Source organism: Zingiber officinale, chromosome 6B (genome assembly GCF_018446385.1).
Source record: "Zingiber officinale cultivar Zhangliang chromosome 6B, Zo_v1.1, whole genome shotgun sequence".
Taxonomy (NCBI): Eukaryota; Viridiplantae; Streptophyta; class Magnoliopsida; order Zingiberales; family Zingiberaceae; genus Zingiber; species Zingiber officinale.
The window spans coordinates 9,724,154-9,741,422 of record NC_055996.1 but is presented as its reverse complement, the minus strand read 5'-3'; the positions used below and the strand labels follow the sequence as shown (position 1 = coordinate 9,741,422).

The window sequence follows — 17,269 nt, the reverse complement described above, 5'->3', positions numbered from 1 at the left end:
AAGTAGTAGTAGTAGTAGTAATAGCAACACTACTAGTATTCATAGTCACAGAGAAGCCGAATTGGAGAAAGAGATGGAGAGCTCTTGAGCAACTCAAGTTGTTGTATAGGCAGGGGGAAAGGGGCCGAAGAGCCCGGTGAGGGAAGTAACTTGGGGTCGATTTGGATTTGAATTCCGATTCAGAGTTGAATATAATTTGGATTTTCCTAATAAGAGGTGACAGAAGTCGGTGCGATTTGAAATCATTCAAAAACTGCTCCATTTAGCATGACAAGTAGAACCATTCACCAGAGGACTCAAAACACACATCTTTGACAGTTACATCGCCATGAGAACAGCTTGGCATCAAGAGACAAGTCCTCTGCAACATAACAAGAGTGGTGGATGCTCCAAATCATGAAAGGTTACATCGTTTCAGTATAGTTCACTTTCATATATGTAATTTCACATAATTGGATCAATTCTCGCAATCATGGATCTCCATCATTTAACATCGGAGTCATTGCGGTTAACTTCGATATGGCTCTTGCAACCTATTTAGATCAACTCGGTCCGTCTTAACAAGCACTTCAAGTTTAAAGATAGACTTAGTCTAACAAACTTGCACCTTAGTCTCTAGCTTCAAGTTTAAAGCTCAACTCATATAATTCAAAGGCATCACTAATAGAGATAAAATCTAAAACAATAGAGAGAGTAGGACAAAACTTGAGTTGTGTGAGCTAGCTAATGAATAATTGAATTGTTTCTAAATGAAGGCCTTCATCAAGCAAGCTTTTCCTGTGGTGACCAAATCTGGGTTATTCATGATTTTGCTAGAGCCAAAAGCTGGCCACCAGCAGTGGCTTTGGAGCTTATGGATTGACAAGATGGATGAGTAAGGGACAGCTCAATTTGGAGTCTTCTTCTCCTTCTTTCTCAACAGTACTCCATGGCCATGGTGATGGCCTCTGGGCACTGGCCTTGGCCTCTGCTCCTCTGCACAAATGAGTCCAACAAGCATGCTCTGTTCTTTCACCCAAAGGGATGCCACCCTTCCCAGAGGCATGTGGGGGGTGTGCTCTGTTTTATCCAATTCACAAGGCTGAGCTGTGTGGACCTGCACCCATGCTTCAGGCAGATGCAGCCATGGCTGAGCTGGGAGAGTGCAAAGTTTTGTTTGGACAAATGATCCAACAAGGACCCTCCTGTCCAGTTCAAGTCATTAATAATAATAATAATAATAATGTTCTTGAAATGATCTGAAAGGTACAATGTGTAACTGCTCAAACAAATGGCTTACATAATACAAATTGTAACATCCACCAATTCAAGGAATAAGTATGCAGTAATGCTTGTTTTCATAAACCCCAAGAGTGAAAACCACAGTCACTTTTGTTTGCCCAAACTAATGATGTTATAGACATCGACTATGCCGGGAGGAAACGTTGGATCTGTAGCACCTCTTACTACCACCTTTGCGACTTTCGTAACATTAACTGGGGGTGTGAAGAAAGGACCTATGATGGGGATCTTGCGAAGTAGCGGTGTATGCTAGAACGCCTACAGATCACACAGTTATATCATTTCAAATTTCATAATCTCATTTCTTCATGAATTGTGTCAATTAGATGATAAGCTGTACCATCTCGAAAGGTGTCCACATTCGCCCAAAACGTATCTTCAAAGGCCCGATTGGGCGGGTTCCGTATATATAACCTGGCCTGAGAATTACCCCTGCAAAAGAGTTTCAAGAGTAACCTTGTGGAAGGATGAGATTCTAATTCATTAAACAAGATCTACATTTTAGTTAGCACATGCAACTCAGATAGGAAGACTGACCTCCATCAGCAAATCTTTTCTTGATTTCTGCTTCGGTAGCTCTCTGCAAGAATTCTAAGAATCTTAATAACCAGCTAACAAGAATTCTAAGAATCTTAAGAACAGCGGTCTCTTTTTTTTCTTTGAATGAATTCCACTTCTTTGAGTAATCTGTATGACCATAAGCTTGCATTGTCATGTTAATGCAACTCAATATAAAAGTTTGAACACAAACATTGTCCTTTCTCATTTAGTATTGAGGTGACCATAAGGGCAAATAAGCAATGTCATAATGTGCCATTTTGTATCAACAGATAATAGTTCAATTTAGTGAGACAAAAAATAGAAGAAAATATGAATCCAGGAATCACACCTGCCCATCATAATAACCTTGTATACAATAGTCAATTAGACCAAAAGAAGCAGCTGATATGTACACAAATCTTGTTACACCTGTTCAAAAGAAAGCAGTAATTAATTTCTATGTGAAGAGAAACTAGCAAAGCCATAAACATTCAACACTTAGAATAGCATTCTGCAACTAGGACACAAAACCATCAGTGCATTGAAATATTATGATTCACAACTAATTATGCAGTTTTTTTTAATGTCAATTTTCAAATTAGGTGAAAATGTTAATGGAAACTAAAAAGGCGACACTATAGTGCTTTGATCACTGAAGTCCAAGAGATTAGAAGAAAACCATTTTCAGCAGCAGCTTGTACGGCATCGACATTTGCAGTCCCATTGAGCGTGCGCATGTAGGAAGGGGACCCAAAGCCTCCAACACAAGATATCTGCGACATTTTATTTTGGAGTTACAGGAATTTATCAACTAATTGTTAGAGTGTATACTAAAAGCCTAGCTTTTGGTATAAACATTTATCTAGAAATAAGAATCACATTGGTCAAATATCTACATTTATGATAAATGTAGTTGTTCAATTAATTTATATTGTAGATAACATGGTGTGTGGTGTCACACACAGAGGATCATGTTATCAGTACCTTATAAATTATAAACAGTAGCTCACGACCATAATGGAAAGGAACAAACCATTGGAAGGTCGTAGTGTAATTAGGTATTAGTTTATCTTAACTATATAATTACACTAGTACACTTAGAGTGTATTGAGTAGGACCATTAGAGGTCGTTTCTTTTATACTGACTTTATAAAGAAACAAAGACCTCAGTTATTATGGAAGTGTGTGCTCTTAATCCTAATATAATAACAAGCACATATATTTGATATTTATTTCTTTAATTTATCAATGGGTGAGATTTAGTTCGATGAATCAATAAGCCCGATAAGTTGGGAAATGATATCACTTATAGTGTGTGTTGTTGATTATAGAAGGAAACTGTGTCCTAGTGATCTAGGTTGAGAATGTCCCCAAGAGGAGCTCATAAGGATTGTCATGTTAAACCCTGCAGGTGGACTTAGTCCGACATGACGATGAAGTTGAGTGGTACTACTCTTGGAGCTAGATATTAATTAAGTGAGTTGTCAGTAACTTACTTAATTAGTGGACATTTGTTATCTTAAACACAGGGAGACTAACACACTCATAATAAGAAGGAGACCAAAATGTAATTTGGGATTGGTGCAGTAGTTCGATAATAGTTCTTTAGTGGAATGAATTATTATTGATGAAATTAAGTTGTGTGTTCGGGACGAACACGGGATGCTTAATTTCATCGGGAGACCAAAACCAATTCCTCCTCTCGGTCCCTATCGTAGCCTCTAGTATATAGAGATTTATACCCACCGCATACCCACCTTCTTACCCATCCAATGGGGCCGACCAAGCTAGCTTGGAACCCAAGTGGATGAGCCATGTAGGTGGTCGGCCAAAGCTTGGGTCCCAAGCTTGGGTGGCCGACCACTAGAATATTTAAAAGGATTTTATTAAAATTATTTCTTATGTGGATATCATGATTTTAAAAGAGAGTTTAAAAATTAAAAATTTCCTTTTATAGCTTTCTACAAAGATTAAGAGAAGAGATTAATCTCTTTCCTTATTTGTAGTTTAAAAGGATGGTTTTAATTTTGGTAAAACTTTCCTTATTTGTAAATCATCTACATGTTTAAAGAGAGTTTAAAATTTGAAATCTTTCCTTATTTGTTGATTAAAGGAGGATTTTAAATTTTAAGAAAACTTTCCTTTTAACCATGTTCATGATTTAAAAGAAAGTTTAAAAATTAATAATTCTCTTTTATTAGTTTCTACAAAAGATTGAGAAAAGATTTGATATCTTTCCTTATTTGTAGATTAAAAGAGATTTTAATTTTTAGAGATAACTTTCTTTTTATCCACATGTTTAAAAGAAAGATTTTAATTTATTAAATTTCTTTTTTATAAACCAATCATGAAGGGATTAAATTATTGGAGAAATTTTATAAATTTCTGGAGACAAATTAGGAAGTTTTAATTAATTAAAACTCTCCTTGTTTGTAGCTTTGGTGTGGCCGGCCAAATAGAATTGAGAAAGAAAATTGTTTTTAATTAAATAATTTTTCCTTTTCAATGGAAAAAGAATTAAGGAAATTTTTATTAAATTTTCCTTATTCGCCAGGATCAAGGATTATAAAAGAGGGGGTAGAGGAGGCTTCAAGGCTAACGACTCTATTCTATTTTTCTTTCTCTTTTCCTTGATGTTGTGGCCGGCCAACCTCTCTTCCTCTCTTCCTCTTGGTGGTGGCCGAACCTTCTCTATTGGCTTGGAGCTTTGTGGTGGCCGGATACTACTTGGAGAAGAAGAAGAAGAAGGAGAGAAAGCTTGTATCCCTTGGAGCTTGGTTGGTGTTTTGTTCTTCGTCCTTGGTGAAGCTTCTTTGTGTTGGCCGAACCTAGCTAGGAGGAGAAGAAGGTGCTTGGTGGTTTCTCATCTCGGAAGATCGTTGCCCACACAACGTCCGAGGTTAGAAGAGGAATACGGTAGAAGATCAAGAGGTCTTTCTAGAAGGTATAACTAGCAATTTTTCTTTCCGCGTCATGCTAGTTATTTATGGAAATAATACCAAATACAAGAGGCTTACGATTCTAGTATTTCGAATATGTTTTTCGAAGTTGTGTTCTTTTGTTTTATTTTTTCCTTGTGATTTGATTGTTCTTTTCGGTTAACCTAAAGTTATTTTAGGAAATTAAATATTAGATTTCTATAAAAGGTTTTGTCTAGTCGGTGGTGGTTGCTCCCATATCCAAGAAGGCCATGTGCCTCGCCACGTCAGAACAATTATGGAAATTAATATTTAATGGAATTAATAACTTAAGGTGATTTGGGTCGAGCGTGTTAAGTTCCGCAGGAGATCCAAGTCGAAACCTAAAAGAACAAATAGATTAAGTTTTGGATCAAACGTGTTAAGTTCAGCGATCCAAAATTTAATTTAAAGAACACGTGGTAGCTAGGAAAAGGTTCGGACCTTTGTACAAAATTTTACAGTGGAACCTCTAGGCTTTCCGAGTAGAACCAACAATTGGTATCGAGCTAGGGTTTGCCTCGTGTATTTGGTATTAGTTTAATTATCACATGCCATACATAATTTAGGCAGGTTAATAGTAGGATGTCTAACTTTGTGGACGCAGGATCCAACTATTATGGCTTTTAGTTATTATGTGTGTGATTGGACCTTGGACGTGTCGAGGGCATTTATATGTGTGCGTGATTGTATTATAAAATACAGGGAGCGGTATTTAGTTTTATTAGGATTTTATTTTGATCTAGATACGTATACGTTCCTTTTATGGAATATAGGATCAAAATGTAAAATTTTATTTATGTCGCGGATCGAATCTTGCAGCGTGGAACCTTCTAAGGACCAGAGGCGTGGAACTAGGAGCAAGATGGATCGACAGCTAATCCCGATGGCGGTGGCAAATATGGCGGGATGACAACACACGGAGGACGACTAGAGATAAAAGCCATAATAGTTGAAAATTAGATTTTATATTTATTGCTTTTATATTGTCCTGTGTGTGCGTTGGTTTACATATTTAGTAGGCTAGCATAGTTAAAATTCCTCATTTATAAATAACTAAGTGGGAGAGGATTTTTAAGTAAATCTCGTGGTCTCCATTCTTTGGTTTGTAAGTGATACAAACAAGCTTGCGTTGGCTCGAGTGCCTTCCTCCATAACGGATGAGCTTGTTTGTGGATCACTGTAACATACTTTCATTTGGACGAATTATTAAAGGCGTGTGATCTTCCCCAATGAGGGCATAATCTTATTAATGGACTTAGTGTCAAGTAATGGTATACACTTAGACACGTTTAATAGTATCCTCCCAACGGAGTCACTACTATCACTTGTGTGACGAAGGAAACCAACTATTGATTTGTCGTAAAACTAGATTGGCAATATAATAAAATTAATAAACTCCTCTTATAAATGTTTGAATTTGTATTCGTCCACACTAACGTGGCATACAAGATTCGTGGTGTTTGAGGTAATTTTATTTGTCAAAGTTATATTGACAAGATAGTCGATGGGTAAAACCCTCCTTTTCAAATGATAAATTTGTATCGTCCACACTAACGTGGCATGCAAAATTCACGGTGTTTGAGGTGTTGGTAAATTTAAATAATATTGTTTGAGGAATCAATGTTATTTTAAATTCAAAGAGTTTGACAAATATTTGATCAAAGACGGATCAACTATTAATTTTATTCGTCATAAAGTAAAGTTGACGAGATAATAAAATTAATGAATAAAATCTCCTCTTCGATTTTGTATACAAAATTCATGGAGATTTTAACGAGTTGATCTTGACCAAATATTTTTGTGATTCTTAGGATGTTTGTCAATCCCTAGTAGTCATACTATAGAAAAGACTTAGTAGTCCCAATTGTAATGATTGGAAATAGGACTTGGACATTAAGGTAGTATGACTAAGAACAATTTAGGTGTATTTAATTCATTAGTTGAAACATGTCTAGTGGTGTTATCTACCGAACACGGAGTGTAGATACAAGATGCCATTAATCGTGTCTGCAATTCGAGGGTTCCGAGAAACCCGACAACTAAATGAAGGTAAATCACCGTCCACATGGGCACTAATAATGGTAGCTGTTGCCGTGGGAGATGTTTATCCTTTGATAGGAATAAAATATGGATTATTAGAAATTGTCTTTCCGTACTAAGTTTAGAAAGAACGATTTCAGGTTCTAAACTATTATAGAATAGATATTGTTCATTTTGATATGAATTATACGAAAAATAGAAGTTATCTATTCGGTATGTTAGTTGACAATTTATAATCCAATAACTCTACGATGTAATAAATGGAAATTATAACACATCTTCAAACTTTAAGAGGAAGCAACCTTAAATGAACCAATATATCTTTGGCGTCTAAGGCTAGGTTATATTAACTCGAGTAGGATTCATTGGTAGTGGTGATGAACTTTTGGGTTCATTAGTAGTGGAAATCTTTCCAACCTACGAGTCTTACTTGGAAGGAAAAATAACCAAGCTTTTAAGTCTAAGGGTATGAAGCAAAGATATGTTGAAATTGGTTCATTCGATTTGTGTGATCTATGACTATCGAGACGAGGTAGTATTGAATGTTTACCTATTTTATGACCAATATTCAAGAAAAATAAATTTACTTAATGTACTGCAGACTAAGTACTTTGATTAGTTCAAAGAGTACAAGGTTGATGCGGAAAAATGTTAAAGTAAAAAGTCACTATGGAAGATCGTAGTGGCAAGTACCTCTTGAGAGATTTTAGAGTCACTTATCGAAGTTGGGATTCAATCTGGTACACCCCAACAGAATGGTGTAGTAGAAAGAAGGTAAAGGACTCTTATGGAATAATTAGATAGATGATGAGTTATTCAGAAAATTACCAAATTTGTTTTAAGGATAAACTCTGAAAACGAAAGTGAACATAGTACCTTCCAAGTTAGAACTTTCTACTCATATAGAATTGCTGAATAGGTGAAAACCTATTTTGAAGCATATTCGAATTCGGGTAATCCAGCACATATGTTAAAGAGAGACAATGATAAGTTGGATAGGAGTTCACTTGTTTGTAAGTTATCTTAGATAAACAAAAGTAGGTTTATAGTCTTAAAATCAGAAGGTCATTGTTAGCATCAATGACTGATTTTAGAAAAGGACTATATAATGAACCACGTGCTCATAAGTAAATTTGTTCTTAAGGAAATAATAAAGGACATGTCTAACCTAGTACCAACTGTACAAGATGAGATACCACAAGAAAACTGCAACACGTATCACAAATGATACACAATTGCATAAAGTGCCTTGTCGTAGTGGGAGGGTTGTTAGGCAACCTAAATAGGTTCATGTTTTGGGAGAGTTTTTGGATTCGATCCCTGGAGGACATGAACCTGAACATTTATCATAAATGTAGTTGTTCAATTAATTTATATTGTAGATAACATGGTGTGTGGTGTCACACACAGAGGATCATGTTATCAGTACCTTATAAATTATAAACAGTAGCTCACGACCATAATGGAAAGGAACAAACCATTGGAAGGTCGTAGTGTAATTAGGTATTAGTTTATCTTAACTATATAATTACACTAGTACACTTAGAGTGTATTGAGTAGGACCATTAGAGGTCGTTTCTTTTATACTGACTTTATAAAGAAACAAAGACCTCAGTTATTATGGAAGTGTGTGCTCTTCATCCTAATATAATAACAAGCACATATATTTGATATTTATTTCTTTAATTTATCAATGGGTGAGATTTAATTCGATGAATCAATAAGCCCGATAAGTTGGGAAATGATATCACTTATAGTGTGTGTTGTTGACTATAGAAGGAACCGTGTCCTAGTGATCTAGGTTGAGAATGTCCCCAGAGGAGCTCATAAGGATTGTCATGTTAAACCTGCGGTGGACTTAGTCCGGCATGGTATAAGAATCTACTCTTGGAGCTAGATATTAATTAAGTGAGTTGTCGATAACTTACTTAATTGGTGGACATTGTTATCTTAAACACGGAGACTAACACACTCATAATAAGAAGGAGCCCAAATGTAATTTGGGATTGGTGCGTAGTTCAAATGATTCTTTAGTGGAATGAATTATTATTGATGAAATTTAGTTGTGTGTTCGAGGCGAACACGGGATGCTTAATTTCATCGGAGACAAAACCAATTCCTCCTCTCGGTCCTATCGTAGCCTCTAGTATATGAGATTTATACCCACCGCATACCCACCTTCTTACCCGTCCAATGGGCCAAGCTAGCTTGGAACCCAAGCTAGGCCCGACCAAGATGAGCCATGTAGGTGGCGGCCAAAGCTTGGGTCCCAAGCTTGGGTGGCCGACCACTAGAATATTTAAAAGGATTTTATTAAAATTATTTCTTATGTGGATATCATGATTTTAAAAGAGAGTTTAAAATTAAAAATTTCCTTTTATAGCTTTCTACAAAGATTAAGAGAAGAGATTAATCTCTTTCCTTATTTGTAGTTTAAAAGGATGGTTTTAATTTTGGTAAAACTTTCCTTATTTGTAAATCATCTACATGTTTAAAGAGAGTTTAAAATTTGAAATCTTTCCTTATTTGTTGATTAAAGGAGGATTTTAAATTTTAAGAAAACTTTCCTTTTAACCGTGTTCATGATTTAAAGAAAGTTTAAAATTAATAATTCTCTTTTATTAGTTTCTACAAAGATTGAGAAAAGATTTGATATCTTTCCTTATTGTAGATTAAAAGAGATTTTAATTTTTAGAGATAACTTTCTTTTATCCACGTGTTTAAAGAAAGATTTTAATTTATTAAATTTCTTTTTATAAACCAATCATGAAGGATTAAATTATTGGAGAAATTTTATAAATTTACGGAGACAAATTAGGAAGTTTTAATTAATTAAAACTCTCCTTGTTTATAGCTTTAATGTGGCCGAATAGAATTGAGAAAGAAAATTGTTTTAATTAAATAATTTTTCCTTTTCATGGAAAAGAATTAAGGAAATTTTTATTAAATTTTCCTTATTCGCCAGATCGAGGATTATAAAAGAGGGGTAGAGGAGGCTTCAAGGCTAACGACTCTATTCTATTTTTCTTTCTCTTTTCCTTGGTGTTGTGGCCGGCCAACCTCTCTTCCTCTCTTCCTCTTGGTGGTGGCCGAACCTTCTCTTGTGGTGGCCGGATACTACTTGGAGAAGAAGAAGAAGAAGGAGAGAAAGCTTGTATCCCTTGGAGCTTGGTTGGTGTTTTGTTCTTCGTCCTTGGTGAAGCTTCTTTGTGTTGGCCGAACCTAGCTAGGAGGAGAAGAAGGTGCTTGGTGGTTTCTCATCTCGGAAGATCGTTGCCCACACAACGTCCGAGGTTAGAAGAGGAATACGGTAGAAGATCAAGAGGTATTTCTAGAATGTATAACTAGTAATTTTTCTTTCCACATCATGCTAGTTATTTATGGAAATAATACTAAATACAAGAGGCTTACGATTCTAGTATTTCGAATATGTTTTTCGAAGTTGTGTTCTTTTGTTTTATTTTTCCTTGTGATTTGATTGTTCTTTTCGGTTAACCTAAAGTTATTTTAGGAAATTAAATATTAGATTTCTATAAAAGGTTTTGTCTAGTCGGTGGTGGTTGCTCCCATATCCAAGAAGGCCATGTGCCTCGCCACGTCAGTACTGGGAACCAATTATGCAAATTAATATTTAATGGAATTAATAACTTAAGGTGATTTGGGTCGAACGTGTTAAGTTCCGCAGGAGATCCAAGTCAAAACCTAAAAGAACAAATAGATTAAGTTTTGGATCAAACGTGTTAAGTTCCGCAGGCGATCCAAAATTTAATTTAAAAGAACACATGGTAGCTAGGAAAAGGTTCAGACCTTTGTACAAAATTTTTTGTACAGTGGAACCTCTAGGCTTTCCGAGTAGCAACCAACACTAATAGCACAACACCTAACAGCATTGTACAGCTACAAAATCTTCCATAGGTAAATCTTTAGGTAGCAATTTTCCAGATTTCAAAGAATCTGCTCAACTCACTTGTTCGTTGTAAATAAATGAATATACCGTCAAGCATCAACTCCAAATCCACCAATTTCGTCAGTGTTTACCGATATCTAACAACGCACATGGACATGATTTGGGAATTAACATTTTCAACTTGCCTTAAGGGTGTGTTCCCTACAAGGAACGTAGGATAAGAAGAAAAATAAAGCGACAGATAAAAAATGACAGAAAGATTCTTCCAGAGGGAAGGAAAAGAGAGAAAAAATTTACTCAGTTTTCATTGATATTGTTTCTGGCCAACTTGGGTAAAAATTTCACTTTTACGTGCAATGGAGCTAAAGTTTGAACTTAAAATTTGTAAAGGAAAATCTTTTTATCATTTATCTTTTTTATATTTGACAAATAAAGTTTTAGAATTTTTCCTCTCTCTTTCCTTCCGTCAAAAGAAACAGTTGGATGAACAATATTCCATATTTTTTTTCCAATGTATTTTTGCTTGCCCACTTTTTCTCCTAATTGTTTCCTTCCTTCGTAGAAAACTGAATCCTAAGGGTTGTACTTATGTCAATTACTTCTATTGGAAAATGTATCTCATATGTGCTTGCAGTATGAAGAATGAAGTTATGCATACCACAGAAGTTGCATCACTCATAGCATCCTTCAAAGATTCAGGTTCAAGAAGATTCCCTATTAAATACGAAACAACTCTCTGAGATATATATTTTGATAGGGAAAAGATTAGTCTCTTGATTTCCCACCTTTGTACCACTCAACTTTATCAGCCCAAGGTTCCTTTATTGATGACCTTCCAGACCTGGTTAAAATATCAGATGTAATGACCAAGAACATTCTTCTTATAGTCAAGTTTGTAGCAACATGTAACTAACATGCCAAAGATTAAAATAGAATGTTCCTTAAGCCAGAAGCAAAGAAACATACAAAAGTGAGTTAAAAGATATTTAAGTTACAATAACTCATACAAGGAGAGAGACATGTAAAGCTCGACTGGATTAATTAAGTCAAGTTTCGATATGTGAAAGTTTTGATAAGATTTTTGTGGCCAGGGTTGAAACTATTGTGGGGGTGCCGATACGAGATTCACTTGCATAAAAGTAAAATAGATAGTCCATTTTTCAATTTTTCATGCTTAATATATGAAGTTGATTGCATTTTATTATATTATGGATATGAAGCACTGATTTCATTACTGATCACAAGGGTTAGTAACTGGAGTGTGCTCTTGTGTGATTTGTTGGTTATGTGAAGTTTATATGCAGAAAAATAAAAATAAAATACAAAAATACATGTGAAGATCCATCTAATGTGGTTTGGGGATCTACTCCTAGTCCACAACCTATGACACATTCGGTGTATCTCCCTGCAAAGATCCACTAGTACAACCCTTGAAATGAGACAATGGAGTAAGCCTCTACAATACAAAGGTTTGTGACCTCTAAGGCCAACACCTTTACGCAACCATTAAGATCTCACAAGCTCTCATAGAAGGATTTCTTTCAACATTAAACCTCAACTCTCATGAAAGTAAATGAAAGATTATAAAGAGATTGATAGAGATGAAGCTTTTATCCTTGTCCAAGCTCTTGGATTCTTTTGGCCATTTGTTTCACTTGAACACAGTAGATTTTGACTGAAATGAGGATCTCATAGTGCCAAAAAGCTACTCCAAGAGCTTTTAAACAAGGCTCCCAAAAGTAGTAGTTGAATGCCAATTGCCTAGTTGATCGACAAACCAATTTCTCAATCGACTAAACTTTAAATAGAAACATTTTGTTCATCTAGAATTCAATTTAGTTGACAATCAGAATGACTGACATGCTCCAGTTGACTGGCAAGTGAATGGTCCACTTTTACTTGGCATATCAACCATAGTAAGGCTACAACAAGGTCTGAAACTCAAGCCGCTCAACAAAACACGAGTCCATCCCACAATTGAATGCTTCACAACCATTAAGTCCTTGGTAGCTCTCCAATACCTAGGCAATAATAGCATCATTATAAGATGAGGACAAACCAAAAATTACCACACTCAACATAATGCCTTATAAATCTTATGCTTTCAGATCTTCAGCTCCACAAGTCCATTGCCAATATACTAAACATGATTCAAGCAACACATTGATGTGACCGTCCAACTCTCAAGCTCATCGAGCTCGTCCCTAAGGTCCAATGGACCAACTCAATCCAAGCCAATCTCTCAAGTTCATGAGTCCAAATCCAACACTCAATCCAAGCCTCTAGCTCTCGAATCTTGAGCTCTTGTCTAAGCTCCATCTCCACGACTCAGTCCTATCGAGTCCACAAGCTGCTTAAGCTACACTCAGTCTAGACCATCTCTCGAGCACACAATCTCTTTGATCGTCATGAGCACTATCCATATTTGCACACTTGATGCACATGTCAAAATGCAAAATACATTTAAATTAAAATATATTGCTAGTGAATTCTGGAAACAACCTCTTGCAAAAAGCAGGGTAAGATTGCGTACAATGGATCCTTCCCCGGGACCCCGCATAGCGGGAGCTTCGTGCACCGGGTTGTTTTTTTTTTTTTGCTATAGTGAATTAAAACAACATGGTTAATCCCAACTATAAGACAAGAGTTGTCTCCCCAACAATAAATAATCAAGCAACTTAGCTCATTGATATGAAGAAACAACTAATTTCACTATAGATAAAGTTGCAATGATAGATATGGAGTTTGGAAAATAGCAAAGATAGCAGAATTGAATGTTGGAATTATAGACAAAATAGCAAAGATGTTAAGACTAGCTATGGAGTTTGGAAAATAATGCACCTGCTGAGACTAGCAACAGAAAATCCTTGTGCCAAAGCCTCTTTGCAAATATGTGAACCGACAAATCCATTACCACCTAACACAAGTATCTGACACCAAGAGGTATAAGATTAGAATATGGAAGCAAAACTAGATGAGTGCTAAAAATCTAGCATAAAATCTTAAAGTCACCTTGATTGATGATGGTGGTGCATTTGACTCCATTGACTGATACCTGAACAAATTAGCAAAAATTTTAGGCAGTAATTGAAAACTAAGAAAATCCTGGACAAACTACTGATCTCCTAAATTCCAAGTATGTACTAAAGCTTTCATGGGGAAATTAACAATTTTAAATATATAACTGAATATTGAGTATAATAAATATTTAGTCATCCAAGAATTTTGTCCTGTTCAATTATACCACTCCTCAGTTTGTAAAAAAAAAAACAATATTTCTAGTCGACAAATAATAGCGATGGTCATGATAATTTGATATCTTGTATTCTTCTCCAGAAGATGTTAAATTCAATGGAGTTAAGTCAGTACAACCATCCCTGACACATGATATAGCATTAATGATCCGAAGTCAGAATCAATTTAATTATTTCGAAAAATGAGCAAGATTTTCAATCAATTCACATTCACAGATGCAATCCCTATATTTATTGCATGTTTGCACAAAAGTTGCTCAACTTAGCAAACTAAACTACTATAGGTGACCAAAGTGCCAAGGCTAAGAACAAGCCCAACAACATTATCCCACTTTCTAAAAAGGAAATTTTCTGGAAATAAAATGTTCAGGGTCACAATTTCCTGAATTCCTCCTCGCACACACACACACACAAAAAAAAATCATATTTAGCAAAACAAGTTGCCAATTATTAATAAACAAACTAATCTCATGAAAAATATCAAGATGAACTACTTTTATTCCATATGTCGAAGAAAGAGCAAGATCTCTACTCAAATCACACTCATAGCTCAATAATCCCTCAACTTCTCCAGTGCATCCAGTTCCCTCTCCAAATAGACGATCAAAACCGACACAAAGAGTTGAATTTAGAAAAATTAAGTAGCTACCATCATCGATAACCATGAGAAGGCTTAAACAACCGGATCCTCCAGACTAAAAGCCAAGTTCAAGATCTGCACCCTTATTCATATCCATCTTCACAATGGAAAGAAGTTCGGGCACCACAAAATGATCTCACAAGATCAAAATAGCAGTTAATCAACAAGCGACTCGGTAAGATAACACAGGCTTCCGCCATTCTTCCTCTTCATAAAAAGAAAAAAAAGAACAGTGAAACAACAGAACTGGTTTGTGAATCAAGAGAAGCTTACATGGAGCTCCAGCGTCGGGGGAGGAGCAGGAGGGCGGTGGAGAGATCGAGTGCACGGGAGGGCGAACGAGGAAGCACCGGCGTACTTGAACTGATGCTCCGATATTGCTGAGTCTTTAGACCATGCGAAGAAAAAAAACGGCGTTTAATGGTGGCCTCGGTAGGGCCCACAATTTACACACCATGAAGACATAAGGTGGCTGGGCTCCTTGGATGGTCTAGTGGTTAGTGTATGAGATATTATTATAATGAGATCTGGAATTTGAATCTCGGTAAAATTGAGATAAATACCTCTTTTATGTGTTAATCATTATTCTAAAAGTTAGTAGCTGCATGTGATTTACCTCTTCCATATTAACCTTGGGATGAATTGATGAGGGTGCTGGGTCACAATAGGATGGATGGACCTTGCAACTCTAACAAAAATTGATTGGCTGGCTGAATTCTTCGAGGAAAGAGACGGATTTTGTTCCCATTAATTATTTATTTATTTTATAATTATAGGAGAATGCGCCGTACGTGCTTAGAGCATTCCCAATCTTAGATACCTTGGAGCCCCTTCGTTACTTTGTCCAAAGAAAAAATCCCTCTATTTCTCTCCATTATTAAAAGAAAAAAACCTCTCAACAATATTTTTATAGGTCCTATATTTTTTTCATTATATATATTTTTTATCACTCCTCTATATTTTATCTTATATATAATTAAATTTTTATAGAATTTAATTCCATAAATTACTAAGATTAATAATTAAAAAAATACATAAATATAAAATTTAATTCCATAAATTTTACCCTTTTTTCCAACATAACTCATGTTCAACATTTTTTATATAATATTAAAAAAAAATTTTAAAAATGACAAAGTGACTCCGCGCTTGCAGAGCCGCTCCGTCAATGGAGGGACGAACCTCCCTCCCACTATCCCTCCCTCCACATCACTAGTGGGGAGCTTCCACTGGTGATGCTCTTAGTTAATAGTTACGATACATTATATTGTTGCATCCTGTTATTCCTGAGAGAATCCAATCCGGCCCCCAACTATGATATAGTGGAATATGTCAAATTATAATTACAGTTCAATCCTGAGTTACAATACATTTATAAGATTTTTTTTCGAATGGGACACATAACTATAGGATGATGAGCTTCTGGACTGCTCCTTATGAACATTTCCTGAGTTATACTACCGGCCAGTGGGAAATTTTCGTGAGGCGAGACCAATCATCCTAGGTTCGATGTTATTTGATTCATCATTTTTACATGGTTGCCACTTGCCAATGTGCAGTGCTAAAGGGATATATGTTTTTTTTAATCCAGATATTCAACTTTTTGAACCAACTAATTCTGAATATGGATGGTCTGACCTTACAACTAGGTAGATCAAGAAGGCGCAGGTGGATCTTGACATGTCACCCAACGTCACCAGTGGTTCAAACTATGTGGGCGTTTAAAAATATAAATATTCCGGATTGATTTTGATATTGTCAACCAAGTCAAGTTAGGTTACGGTATATTTGATGACTTATGTCTAAGTGTGCGGAAACTAAGGAATACAGGAAGTCGAGCGGAAGACGTATCGGACGAGAATGATGACACGGGAAGTGACTTGACAGGCTCAGTACATCTGAGGAACGAGAAGCTGTGAAAGAGTATACTGATGGACGAGAAAGAACACGCGTGGCGCATCCGAGGAACGAGAAGCTCCGGAGAAAGCTTGCTCAAGGAGAAGATCGGAGTTAGATTCGGATGAACTCAACTCTAGTTGATCGAAGCATCACCCACACGAAGACCAGCCCAGAGTGAAGGCGCCTCCAAGGGTTTTGGAGGCGCCTCGAGCATCAGTAGTAGAGCTGCTACTTTCGGGACCCGAGGCGCATTGGAGGAGCACGAAGGCACCCTCGTGCTTGTTTGAAGGAGGCACCTAAAGCAACTTGGAGGCGCCCTCGTGCCTATCGATGGAGGCGCCCTTATGGAAGCTAAAGGCGCCCTCAATCGCAAAAAGTCATTGGGTAGCCGTTGACTGACCGTCAAAAAGTAAATAAAATTTTATCCACTTGAAGGCGCCCTGGAGTACTTTGGAGGTGTCTCTAAGCAACGATAACTAATCCCAGGAGGCTATAAAAAGTCCCCTAGAGTTATGAATTAAACAACGACTATTATATTCAATTTCTAATTTTTTTATGAGTTTTCAAAGTGTGTAAGAGGCTACTCCGCCATTAACGAAAAAGTCATTTTAATTAGTGGAGCATTTCATTGCTTAAGATTAACAATTACCTAACTAAATAAATTCTGACCTTCTTACTTATTATTTTAAAGTTATTTCTTTTATGTTATTTGATTAATTAATATTGTAATCTTGCTTAGTTAAAAAGC

The 17,269-nt window shown here is 36.1% G+C and overlaps 1 protein-coding gene across 1 annotated transcript; it reads right to left on the bottom strand.

Annotated features, from left to right (window-relative positions):
• Positions 1-1,234: 1,234 nt before the first annotated feature.
• On the bottom strand, positions 1,235-15,021 carry LOC121991917 (uncharacterized protein At1g32220, chloroplastic-like). Its single transcript, XM_042546001.1, has 10 exons — positions 14,896-15,021; positions 13,741-13,783; positions 13,570-13,658; positions 11,514-11,569; positions 11,387-11,442; positions 2,501-2,594; positions 2,171-2,250; positions 1,819-1,861; positions 1,622-1,713; positions 1,235-1,539 (listed from the first exon to the last, which is right to left on the bottom strand). Coding segments are annotated over exons 1-10 (564 nt in total). The 5' UTR covers positions 14,898-15,021; the 3' UTR covers positions 1,235-1,530.
• Between the last annotated feature and the right edge of the window lie 2,248 nt (positions 15,022-17,269).

Coding starts and splice junctions, on each gene's coding strand:
- LOC121991917 (XM_042546001.1), bottom strand. Junction 11,443..11,513: donor TAAAGTTGAGTGGTACAAAG/GTGGGAAATCAA, acceptor CGTATTTAATAG/GGAATCTTCTTGAACCTGAA. Junction 1,714..1,818: donor GAAAAGATTTGCTGATGGAG/GTCAGTCTTCCT, acceptor ACTCTTTTGCAG/GGGTAATTCTCAGGCCAGGT.